This window comes from Pediculus humanus, genomic scaffold (assembly GCF_000006295.1).
Source record: "Pediculus humanus corporis 1103172107423 genomic scaffold, whole genome shotgun sequence".
Lineage (NCBI taxonomy): Eukaryota > Metazoa > Arthropoda > Insecta > Psocodea > Pediculidae > Pediculus > Pediculus humanus.
In genome coordinates, this window is record NW_002987047.1 from 686,934 (window position 1) to 699,112 (window position 12,179).

The 12,179-nt window shown below is 25.8% G+C and overlaps 5 protein-coding genes across 5 annotated transcripts; 2 read left to right on the forward strand and 3 right to left on the reverse strand.

The window, feature by feature from the left end:
- Positions 1–434: 434 nt before the first annotated feature.
- Positions 435–1,850, reverse strand: Phum_PHUM074510 (class D atypical G-protein coupled receptor GPRfz6, putative; the record flags this gene model as incomplete). The annotated part of the gene is made up of 3 exons (XM_002423563.1): positions 435–448; positions 626–1,042; positions 1,133–1,850. 3 exons carry the CDS (start codon positions 1,848–1,850, stop codon positions 435–437), a joined length of 1,149 nt encoding a protein of 382 aa, XP_002423608.1.
- Positions 1,851–2,644: 794 nt separating this feature from the next.
- Positions 2,645–4,474, reverse strand: Phum_PHUM074520 (CCR4-NOT transcription complex subunit, putative; the record flags this gene model as incomplete). The annotated part of the gene is made up of 3 exons (XM_002423564.1): positions 2,645–2,907; positions 2,982–3,102; positions 3,179–4,474. The coding sequence occupies 3 exons, from the start codon at positions 4,472–4,474 to the stop codon at positions 2,645–2,647; spliced, it is 1,680 nt and encodes a 559-aa protein (XP_002423609.1).
- A 635-nt stretch (positions 4,475–5,109) lies between these two features.
- Positions 5,110–6,691, forward strand: Phum_PHUM074530 (La/SS-B, putative; the record flags this gene model as incomplete). The annotated part of the gene is given in 7 exon segments (XM_002423565.1): positions 5,110–5,235; positions 5,323–5,493; positions 5,565–5,890; positions 5,902–5,914; positions 6,087–6,116; positions 6,177–6,356; positions 6,440–6,691. The coding sequence occupies 7 exon segments, from the start codon at positions 5,110–5,112 to the stop codon at positions 6,689–6,691; spliced, it is 1,098 nt and encodes a 365-aa protein (XP_002423610.1).
- Positions 6,692–6,931: 240 nt separating this feature from the next.
- Positions 6,932–9,386, reverse strand: Phum_PHUM074540 (uncharacterized protein; the record flags this gene model as incomplete). The annotated part of the gene is made up of 6 exons (XM_002423566.1): positions 6,932–7,002; positions 7,249–8,125; positions 8,207–8,367; positions 8,452–8,700; positions 8,806–8,975; positions 9,082–9,386. 6 exons carry the CDS (start codon positions 9,384–9,386, stop codon positions 6,932–6,934), a joined length of 1,833 nt encoding a protein of 610 aa, XP_002423611.1.
- A 1,109-nt stretch (positions 9,387–10,495) lies between these two features.
- On the forward strand, positions 10,496–11,430 carry Phum_PHUM074550 (COP9 signalosome complex subunit, putative; the record flags this gene model as incomplete). The annotated part of the gene is made up of 3 exons (XM_002423567.1): positions 10,496–10,552; positions 10,717–10,972; positions 11,067–11,430. 3 exons carry the CDS (start codon positions 10,496–10,498, stop codon positions 11,315–11,317), a joined length of 564 nt encoding a protein of 187 aa, XP_002423612.1. The 3' UTR covers positions 11,318–11,430.
- Between the last annotated feature and the right edge of the window lie 749 nt (positions 11,431–12,179).

A 12,179-nucleotide genomic window follows, 5' to 3' on the forward strand; every position in this document is an offset into this window, starting at 1 on the left:
AGGAGGAGGAGGAGGAGGAGGGGAGTGGGAGGTTTTCCTAATCAAACAAACGAAGTAAAAAAAGAAAAAAAAAGAAAAGGAAAAAGTTTTCTTATGATTTCCGATCGAAATTTAAAATTTATCGTTACTTAATTGATTTCTGCTTTAATGCTTCAGCACAATTAATTAATACAATTTTCTAATTTGAAATTTAATTTTTAAAATCTTTCCTTATATACATAAAAATCCCAACAAAAACCTAGCTTATATTGGAAAAAATTATTATTATTATTATTATTTATATTGACTTTTTCTTATAAATGAGAATTATAAAAAAAAAAAAAAAAAAAATATAAAAATAAAATAATTTGTAAGTGAAATTTTTATGAATGTAAAATAATAAATTATAATTTAATTTTGAATTCCCCCCCCCCTTTTTTTTTAATGAATCAAAATTAAGATTGATTAACTTGGAATAAAATGAATAAATAAATTTTTAAGGCTCGATAAGTGATTGAATTTTTTTTTTTTTTCTGTATGATGAACATTTGAATCTTTAAAGTAATTTATGAATTCAATATATATCATTTTTGTTGACAACATTACATGTGTAGTCTTATTAAATTAAATTAATTTAATTTCTTACCTTCTACATTTCCCATTGCCAAAATGGTTATCGTTTTGATTGCAGGCACAGCCCAAGCAGCCAAGTGAAAATAATGAGAATTTGCTTCGATGGCTTCATGTCCCCATTTCAGACCAGCAGCAAGGAACCATGTAAGTGTGAGAACAACCCACCATATCGATGAAGCCATACTGAAGAAATAAAGCACCATAAAAAGTATAGTACAAAATTCATGTTTTGTTCCCTGAGTGATAGTCGAAACCATTTTTAAAGTTGGAAATTCGATAGGCGGTGGAAAAGGTTCTCTGCAAGCCACTGTATCACCAGCAAAAAAACCAATCACATACACTATAGACACCATTAGATAGCATACAGATAAAAATATAATAGGCCTTTCAGGATATTTGAATCTTTTGGTATCAATCATAAATGTTAACACTGTAAATAAACAACTAAAAAGGCAAAGAAACGACCAAACACCGATCCACAACTTTGAAAATTTTCTGTCAGTTTCAGAAAAAAACATACCGTCACACGGAGCACCGCAGTCTTTTTCGATTTTGTCACCCACTCTAAAAGAATATTCCTGACCTTTAGGCACTTTAAATTGGGTAGGACAAACAAATCCAAAATCTCTTGCCCCATCCGGAAGTGATGGATATATTCTTGATAAATGTGTGTCTCCCTGTCTACGATTCCCAAAATCGTTTCTAGGGAATCCTACAGGATACTGATGGGTTGGATTAGGCGTTGAAGTTGTGGAACTCGTACGATTTTCTCCGAAACAAAGTACTGGGTTTTTCGATTGACTTTGGTTTACTTCAGGAAAATTATCACATTCGAATTTATCAGGCCAGAAAAATCCGAATTGATTCATGAGATCTTCGCATCCTTTCCTAGCAGATATGCATAATGATCTGCACGGCGGAAGAGGGTTAGGTAAAATCGTACACACGGGAAAATATAAAGAGCATAAGAATAACTGCACGGTTGGACTACATTTAACTTTTAGTAAAGGAAAGTACTGATGAACATCCAATCCGGCATCTTCTTGTTTAGTATGACCCAAAAGATTTGGCATGATAGTTTCATTGTATTGAAGTCCCATGCAAAATGGAATTTTAATTTGTTCGCACTTTCCATGCTGTGGGGATGTATCAAAATCGTCATGTGAAGGACCTCCTAAACTTGTGCTTAGCACAGTACCAAGTACCAAAGGTACCCAAGCTATCCCTTTGGCTTTCATGATTGAATCTATCAACGCAAACCCATATATTTTGTTTTATTTAAACTTATTATTGTTCTAATTTTACACATTTTCACTTTATATTTTTATCACTGATTTTAACACATTAAAAAAAAAAAATTTCACAAATTTTAAACTACATGTTTGTAAATACCGATTATAACTTAAGTTGGCGACGTCGCGTTCCCACATCATATTCTACTACAAACGCATAGCGAACTATTGCCACCGCTATGGTTAAAAAAAAAAATGCGACTGCAGCGCCAATGTTTCAATGCCTCCTTTATACTAATATTTTATGAATGGTATAAAAATGATACTAAATTTTATAAAATTAATGTCAGTTAACTTATTTTTAATTTTGTTTATCATTTATTTGTTTTATTAAAATAAACTTTCGTTTTAATTAAATATTTTTTTAACACGATTTTAAAAAAAAAATTTCCTAAAAAATTGTTTTAGGATACATGCTAAAATAATAATGTTGCATGAAAGTAACAAAATTACTCTGGATTTAATTTTCAGAAAATTTTGTATAAAAAATTTAATAAATTATTAATTACACCTAGTTTAAATTTTTACTATTTAAAAAAAAAAAATTTAGAAATTTATTATTGAATTTCAATACTGTAATTAAATATGAGACGTGAACTGGACTAATTTAAAGAAACTAGAAAATTAATTAGTATAAAAAATTTATTAATGCTTACTTACTTAAAAAGAGTAAGTTTTAATACATTTTCAGTTACTAATTATACAATTATTTTAATTTAACCCAAAGATATTGGGTTTACTTAGCATTTCCATTTAAGATCAGCAATCAATGCTACATGGTCTGATGGAAAAAATGTGCTTGGTAAAGCTACTTCCCTACTTAAATCATCCAGACTTGGAAAAGGAACAAAACTCTCCAATTCTAATCTGTTGTTTTGAAAATAAATATAATCTAAGCATGCTTTAAATCCTTTAGTGTAATTAGTAAACTCTGGTGTACCACAAGCACTTATCATTTTCACCGAATGATTAGCTGAATATCCATCAACTGCTTCTTCTAAATCTGAAATTAATTTAATTTTAGTCAAAAATCAATTTTTAAGATAAAATAAGTTTTAAATAACAATCAATACTAACTACTTTTCCAGTCAATTTCTGAGCCTTCAATATATCCTTCAGTTATATATTTATAAACTCCACAATCTGGAGTACTGTTAAAATCTCCACAAAATATTATCGAAACATTTATGTCAGGCAACTAAAAATTTAAAAAAAATCTGTTCTTAGTAAAAATTTTTTTAAAAAACATTTACAAAAAAATAAGAAATACCAACTTTTCTTTTTAATTCATTTGCTGTATTATTAAGTAGGTCAAAACCCATGATTCCTTGCAATAAACGAATGTGATCAGCATCAGGATGAAAATATAAATGTGTATTACCAACAACTAAATAATCATTTGCAGATGTTAAAGATTTTAAAACAACCACTTGAAGTAAAGTTTGTAAACTATTTAATCTTGTAACCAATTTGTTATTATTATAAATTATTTCTTTCAAATTTTTAAAAATCTTATTATTTTTAAGTTCGACAGCATATAAATATTGCACATGATCAATAAATTCAAATTTTGATTTTTTATAAAACATAGCACATCCTTCCCTGAAGCCTTCTTTTTTATTATAAACACTATTGAAATTTTTAAAATTACAAAATGGTAAAAATACTGTGTCATATAATTTTTTATCAACTTCTTGTAAACAAATTATATCAGAATTATACCCAGTTAATTCTGTTAATAATAATCTTTTCCTGTTTTCTAAATCAAGGGCATCAGAATTACAATAAGCGAAAATAGAGTTTTTGGCTTCTTTTGTATTAGTATATGTATCTGCTAAAATGTTATAACACACAACACGAATTTTTTCAGGTTTCGTTTCACTTTTGGTAAATTCATGCCTTTTTTTAATTAACTCTGTTTCATTGAATGGTGTCACAAGTTTTGGACAATCAACATGATATTCCGATCCTATTTTGTTTTCACTTTTAGGAATGCAGACAAGTTTTATATTATAACCTATGTCTTCTTCCTTTGGAGTATAAAAAAAATTGTCTTCACAGTAAATCCAATCTCTGTGGTGTGGTAATTTTTTATACCATTTAAAATTTGAATGTTTCAAATCACCGCTTAAAATAACAATTTCAGAAGGAGAAGTTGGACATCCCACTTTAATTTCTTTAGGTGGTTTTATGACTGATACATACGGCCAATTAATAAAAGCGTTATAATCAACACCCAATATATTTAATGTAATTTTGTTTTTTTCATGTTCTTCAAACATATTTTGAAAAGTCAATTCATCTGAGATTGGTTCATCGTTTGAAAAAAATTTCCCAATTACATTAATACTATTATTATCATCATTAGTTTTATCTTTCTTTCCCGATTTACTACTCTTTTTGACTAAATCTTCCACTCGTCCGTTTAATTTAATTAAAAACTTTCCAAGATTTTCCGATAAGTTTCTTTGAAATGATATTACTTTAGTGATTTTAGGAACGTCGTTATTTAAAAATAATTGAATTTGAACTTTATCCGGGTTTTCCAAGTGAAAGAAAATTGATTTCATATTTACAATTACTTTAAAATTATTGTAATTATAAGAAACAGACGATGATAATCTGGTTAATCTCTTTTGCAAAAAAGAAAATGCTTTTAATCCTCTCCTAAAAATGACGAATAAATTAATTAGTAACAATAAAAAAATCAAGTTTAAATAAGGCATAAAAATAATTTTATTACATTACATATTTGTACCTTCCGCGAATTTTAATACACACTGAATTCAATAATTCAAAAAAAAAAAAAAAAAAAAAAAAATTATCCCATCATAAAAAAAAAGTTTTTCCTATCATAAAAAAAAATTAGGCATATGTTGAATGGATTAATTTGTATAAGTCATAGAGGTTATGAATTAACTTATGTACAGTAGAATTCTAACAACCTTATATCGTTGAACCTCACGTGTAAATTATCTAAATATTTTTTAATAATTTTACCTGTTTAATTTTTGTAATATATATTACATTGAATGGTAGAGTATTAATAATTATTTCAATTTAATTTTTTTTAACTTTTCTAAACGATTTTAAATTAATAAATTAATGTTACGAATTAGCCGCCTAAAATTATTACACATAATTTCACAACCGTTGATCTAATTTACTTTAACAAATTTTTTTTTTACAATTATAATTATAGAAAATGTCTGATTCAAATAATAAAACAAATGGTGAAACTCACCAAGAAAATCCACAGAACGATGATAAATCTGAAAACGATAATTCAAAACCTGTAGATATAAATGAAGAAATTTTGAAACAAGTAGAAGTGAGTTGAATAAATTTTTCGTTTTCAAAAAACAATCATCTGGAAATAGACATTCCAACACCTGAAATTAATAAATTTAATTTTTAGTATTATTTCGGAGACAATAACCTTCGTAAAGACAAATTTATGTTAAATCAAATCAAGATGGATGATGGATGGATTCCCATGTCGGTTATGCTAGAATTTCGAAGACTCGCCAAATTATCATCTGATCCAAAAGTCATTGCCAACGCATTAGGAAAATCAAAATTGATAGAGGTTAGTAATCAAATTTTGTTATGGATTAGTATAAGTTATATCTAAAGTTTAAATAATTAAATTTATTTTAGGTGGATGAATCTGGAGAAGAAATTAAAATTCGAAGATCTCCAGATTATCCATTGGAAGAATTAACTTCTGAAAAATTTATGGAATTAAGATCGAGAAGTATTTACTGCAAAGGTTTTCCCCTTGATTACACAATGGATGATTTAATAACATTTTTTAATAATTATGGACCTTTTGAAAATATAATTATGAGAAAATACAATGATAAATTAAGTAAAACATATAAATTTAAAGGTTCTGTTTTTGTTACTTATGCAACTAAGGAAAAAGCAAAAGAATTTTTAGATTTAGAAAGTGTCAAATGTAAAGATCGAGAATTAATTAAAATGTGGCAGTAAGTAGTAAAATCCAAGTTCAATATCTCAATTTTATAATCATTTTCATCCATTTATAAATAATTTTTTCCTTTTTTTTTTTTTTTTTTTTCAGATTACAACATGTGGAAGAAAAAAAACAAGAACTTTTGAATTACAAATTGAAAAAAAATAAAAAAAATAATGGTGAAAATGATAAAAATGATGTAGGTGTTTAATTTATTATTGTTTTCTCGTGTTGTTTGCCGAAACTTTTTTTTTTTAATTTTTGTTTTTTTTTTTTTTTTTTTTCTATAATAGGTGAAAGAACAATTTCCAAAAGGAACCATTCTTCACCTTGAGGGTGATTGCAGTCAACTGACAAGAGAAAATATTAAGGATAAATTTAATAATTTAGGATATGAAGTTGCATTTGTTGAATATAACAAAGGAGAAAAAGAAGCTCATGTTCGATTTAGTAAAGAAAATGCAGGAAAAGATGTAAATATTAATAAATACAGATTTAAGGGATAAATCATGGACGTGAGGAATAATTTTTTTTTTTTTTTTTTTTTTAATTATAGTTTATCGAAAAAGAAGGTAAAGAAATAAATATTGAAAATTCAAAAGTTCAAGCAAGATTATTAGAAGGAGAAGAAGAAGAAAAATTTCTCATAAAAGCCATGGAAGATAAAAAGGCGTATTTAAAAAAATGTCAACAAGCTAAACAAGGAGGTAGAAGAGGGAGGGGTAAAGGAAGAGGGAAAAATAATAAAAGAAAAGGAAATGCGGAAGTTGAATCACCTCCGGCTAAAAAAGTTGCAAGTGAAAATTAAACTAACAAACGACAAACGGGAAATAATAAACGAGAATAATAATAATAATAAATAATAATAAATAAATAAATAATTTTTTTCTTTTTTTTAATTTTGTAATGAATGATGATATTTACAAAGTCAACTTATTTTATATTTTATTTGTTTTACGAGGCTCGTATAAAATATTTTCCGAAAAAAAAAAAAAAAAATTATTATTATTATTGTTATTTTAAAAAAAAAAAAAATTATGAATTGTTTTCAGTAATAAAATATTGAAAGCGTATAGAAAATGTTTTTTTTTTCTTTTTTGTTATCAACGACCTTATAAACTTTTTAAAATCATTCACGAATAAATAAATACATTTTTTTTTGTAAATTATTTTACTATTGTCGTATTTAATAAAGAAAAAATAATAATAATAATAAACGAACGAAAATTATAGAGATCAGAAAAAAAAAAAAAATTTGTTAGTTGAGTTTTTTTTTACATTATTATTATTATTATTATTATTATTATTATTATTATTTATTCGAAGATGAATTGGACACGCGATTCGTAACCGAACAATTTTTACTTAAAGAAGTTGGAATGAAAAAATTTGCCATTTGATGAGCATCTAATTTTGGCACTTTGTTTGATGGTGAATGAACATCCCTACTCGTCGATGGAATGCTTTTATTTGTATTCCGAGTAGAGGAAGATCCGCTCCTGGATCCGGAAGTGGTTCGCGGTTGCGTGTAATTAAAATACGAATTGGAAGAGGGAGGAGGAGGAGGAGGTTTCATCAAACCCACGCTTGGATCCGGTTTGTAAGAAGCGGCTGCGGCAGCCGCGGCCGCTGCCGCCATGGGCGGAAGAAACATACCACCAAGTGAAAAACTATTCAAGTTCAACAAAGATTTCGTAGCCGGATCTAAACTTATCCCTGGATATTTTGCCGAACCGAATAAAGCTGCGAGATCTGATCCGACGAAATAATTATTCAGACTAGCTAAGTTTTTACTAGAATCTCTACTACTAGAATTCGATCTTTTCCCACTCGATTTTGTTTTCGAACGTGATTTGTTATAAGGAGTTACGCTAGGAATCGAGTTAGTCCCGGATTTTAAATTCAATGAGGTAATAGGAGAAGGAACGTTGGGAATGTTATATTTGGGTTTTTCTGGTACGGGTGCAGGTGCAGGTGGTGGCGGCGGTGGTTGTGGTACAACCACGCTTGGGTGACTGGAAATATCCACTATTTGTTTAAGTATTTCAGTCTCGGACTTATTTGTTGATACTTCCGTGATGTCCTGAATATATTTCCAAAGAGTTTCACTTTTTGAATGATTTAAAGGAAATTTTTGAGTTAATGACATTCTCAGCTTTTCTATAAATTTCACTGGTCCTTTGAAAATTTCAGGAAACCTTATGTAATCCGTTTCCGGCTTATAAAAATCTGCACACTTTTTCTAAAAATTAAATAATACAATTATAGTTAAAAGAAAAAAAGAAAAAAAAAAAATGTTTTTTAGAATTTCTTAATAAAGTACCATCTCTAATAAAACATCATGAGAAATTGACTGATCCTGTACAAGTGTGTAGCTCATCATCATAGGCTTCCCATATTCGTGTATTTTATTTTCTGGAGGAGGTACCACCCAATAACTAACAATATTCGATTCAAAGGATGGATTGTCAAAATTATATGGAGCTAAAAAACAGTAAAAAAAAAAAAAATATTACAAAAAAATTATCTCAAATAAAAAACTTTTTAGGTTCACTTGCGAAAACTTACAACATATAAAACCGATGCATGGCAAATAATTAGAATCATTAACTCCTTTCATTTTAAGTTCAAAATCTAATTGCATTTCTATATCTCGAATACTCGGAGTGGGAGGAGCTGTAGGATGAGAATGATACCATCCGATTAAAGTCAATCCATTCGATGAAATTGTATTTCGAATGTCAGCTTCAACATTCGGAGAAGATTCATAATCACTTAGTCTACACTTACAAGGTAAGGCTAGAGTAATACTTAAATCTAAAAAACAACAACAAAAAAAAAATGGTAATTTTTAATAATTTTTCCATCTTTAAAATTAAAAAATTAATAATAAAAGTATTTTATTAAGGAAAGGATATATACTATGAGTATTGACATCCCAAGTTCCAGCTAAATAACCGACTACTTCCGAACTAGTTAAATGAGAATGATAATCCATTACGAGAGCAGCATTTGTTGATAATGTTATTAAAAAAGGTTGAATTTTTCCCATCGATGTAAATGTAATACTTTCAACAAGGACGTTTGGATCACTTAATTATAAAAGAGAGAGAAAAAAAAAAATGATATCACTTTTTGAAATTTACAACAAACTAAAAGGATTTTATAAAAAAAAAAAAAAAAAAGAAAATTACTTACTGACTAGGTATTTTGTTGCCTAATATACTATGTTTAACAATTATTCTTCTTTTATGTTCAAGTTGTGGCAAGGGAGGTGGTAAAGGAACAATTTCAATTTCAGGTTTTTCATTTTCAACAGGTTTTTGAGATTCATTATCTTTCGAAGGAGAAACAGGTTTTTCTATTGTTTCATCTGTTTCAGTTTGAACTGATACTTTTTCTTTTTCCTCTCCCGAACATGGGTTTTCTTTCGGAAGTCCATCTTGAGATTCGATTGGTTTATTCGATATTTCAATAACTTCTTCACTAGGTTTAACATCCATTTAGTATACTGTAACATGTAATATTATTAAAAATTAACTTATTCAAACTATTGTTAAATAATTGTACCTTCATAAACTTACCGAGTATTTAATTACTTTTCCATATTGGAGACCCTGGTTTTGTAAAAATTATGAAAATTATATAAAAAATATTTTTCTGGAAGAATTAGAATTAAATAATGTTCTTTTTATTGAAAAAATTCCTTTTTAACAGCATTAAGAAAAACAAATATAAAATATTCAGATACCTAAAACAATCAATTTAATTACTATTAATAAAATACAAAAAAAAAAAAAGTACAATTTTAATAAAATTTTTAAATTTAATAATATTTATTCTTACAAAATAATGAATTTTCATATTAAAATTAAGAAAAATCTTCAGAATAATGATCTATTAAAGCTTTTATCCTTTAAAAATTGACACTTCATATTATTTATTAACTGAATAGTAGAAAAATCTAAAAAAAAAATAAAAAATTTACTTGTATTGAACATTCAAAAAAAAAAAAAAAACTGTTATGCTAAAAGTAATTACAAATATTTAATTTTAATTTAAAAAAAAAAACTTTTGTAGTTTCTAATTCGCCTATCATTCTAATAAAAATTATTTAATTTATACCTTGCGTACTTAATAAAATTAATTAAAATATTTTGACAGTAAAGTATGAGTTTTTTTACCTGTCAAAAAAAAAAAAAAAACTAAAGGTAAACAAGAATATAATTCATATAAAAAGAGAATACAATGAATTTTGCATTTAGATAAAATACAAATTTGAAAAAAAAAAAAACATTTATATAATATTTACTCACTTGATTCTAATTAATGATTTATTTTTATGTAAAAACAATAAAACATAAACAAAATTAATTGATATTTATTTTAATTTATTAACAACAGTATGACGACGATTAAAGACGCCTAAAGTGGCAATTACTTTACAATAGTATTACTTGAAAACAAAGTTATGAATGGAAACCGGAAATAACCTAGCAGACAAATTTCAAATTAATAATTCGGCTTCTATAAATTCAGTTTAGGTTAATAAATGCTTTTTTAAGCTTAAAACTTGAATTTTTTTTTTTTTTTTTTTCGTTAAATAAAAAATATGCTAGCAGCAAATTTAGAGGCTTTAGCACAAAATTTAGAAAAACAAGAATTAGAAGTAAGTATTCATTTATTTATTTTATACTTTTTTTTTTTTTTTTAAAACGTAATTAGATTATTTGTCATATTTACATAAGTCATACATGAAAGTTGATTGTTTTTATAAGTAATGAAATGTCATTTTTTAATAATACACATTAAAATTATTATAATTTATTTTAGAATGCAGCATCTGGTGCAACGGTATCACCTCAATTATACTCTCAATTATTAGCAATATATTTATTACAAAATGATTTAAATAATGCTAAATATTTATGGAAGAGAATACCCCAATCAATTAAAACAACTCATCCGGAAATTTTTAATATTTGGAAAGTTGGACAAAAAATGTGGCAAAGGGATTTTCCGGGAATATATGAAGCATTAAACAGACAGTGGTCTAATGATGTTGCTGAAATTATGCAGAAACTATTGGGTAAGTATCTAGTGATAATATTACAAAAATAATTTACTCTTTGTAATTTAATTGTAATTAACTAATTTTAAATTTATTAAACATTTAATTTTAGAAAAAACACATCAAAGAGCTGCAAATTTAGTTGCTACAGCATATTCTTCTCTCAGTGTTGATGCCTTGGCTGCATTTACGGGTCTTTCAATCGAAGAAGCCATTCAACAGGGCTTGGATGCTGGATGGCAAATAGATAGAGAAACAAACATAGTTAAACCATGTAGACCTGTTAATAATATAGTTCAAGTTGTTAGTTGCGAAGATCAAATTAGTAAACTTACAGATTTTGTATCCTTTCTCGAAAATTAAAATACAAATAATCTATTTTTGTTTTTTAATTTTATTATTTATTGATTTTTTTTTTTTTAAACTAAAAATCTTATTTTTTTTTTTTTTTTGTACTTTAAATTAAATTTTATTACAAAAAAAAAAAAATTTAATTCTTAAAATTATTATTATTTATTATTAATATATGAAGAAAAAAAAAACATTTTTTTAAAAATTTATATTTGTGATTCTTCAAACATTGTACATTTTAATGTTCATATTCGATTATATAAATAATAATAATAATAATAATAATAATAATAATAATAATAAATTTAATGCTAACATTTATAAGCTATCGATATTTAAATAAAAAATAAAAAATAAAAAAATGAAAAACCAAAATTTTTTTTGTATCACAGTTAAAAAACAAAAAAAGTTACTAAAAAATTTTTTGTTTTTTATCACTCGCTTTATAACTTTAATTTTTTTTTTTTTTTAAGTTAAATAAAAGCAAATTGTTGTACAATATTTATTTATTTATTTATTTATTTATAAATTACTCTTTTCAAATAATTAAAATTAATTAATTAAAAATTTAAAAAAATTATCATGGAATAAATATGAACAAAATAAACAAAACCTTTTCTTTTTCAGTTCACAAGGTCAAATTATATATTTCTCAATGTTTTCCACATACATTTTTTTTTTTTTTTTTATAATGTCAGTATATTTAGTATAATTTAGCGTATATGTATATTGTTAAGCATTAAAAAAAAAAATGTCATCGTTTTTTTTTTTTATAAATTTTTACGACCGTTACAACTTTCTATTACATATATATATTTAAAAAAAAAAAAAAAACATTTAACAATAATTATTATTCATTCGATCATTTATAATT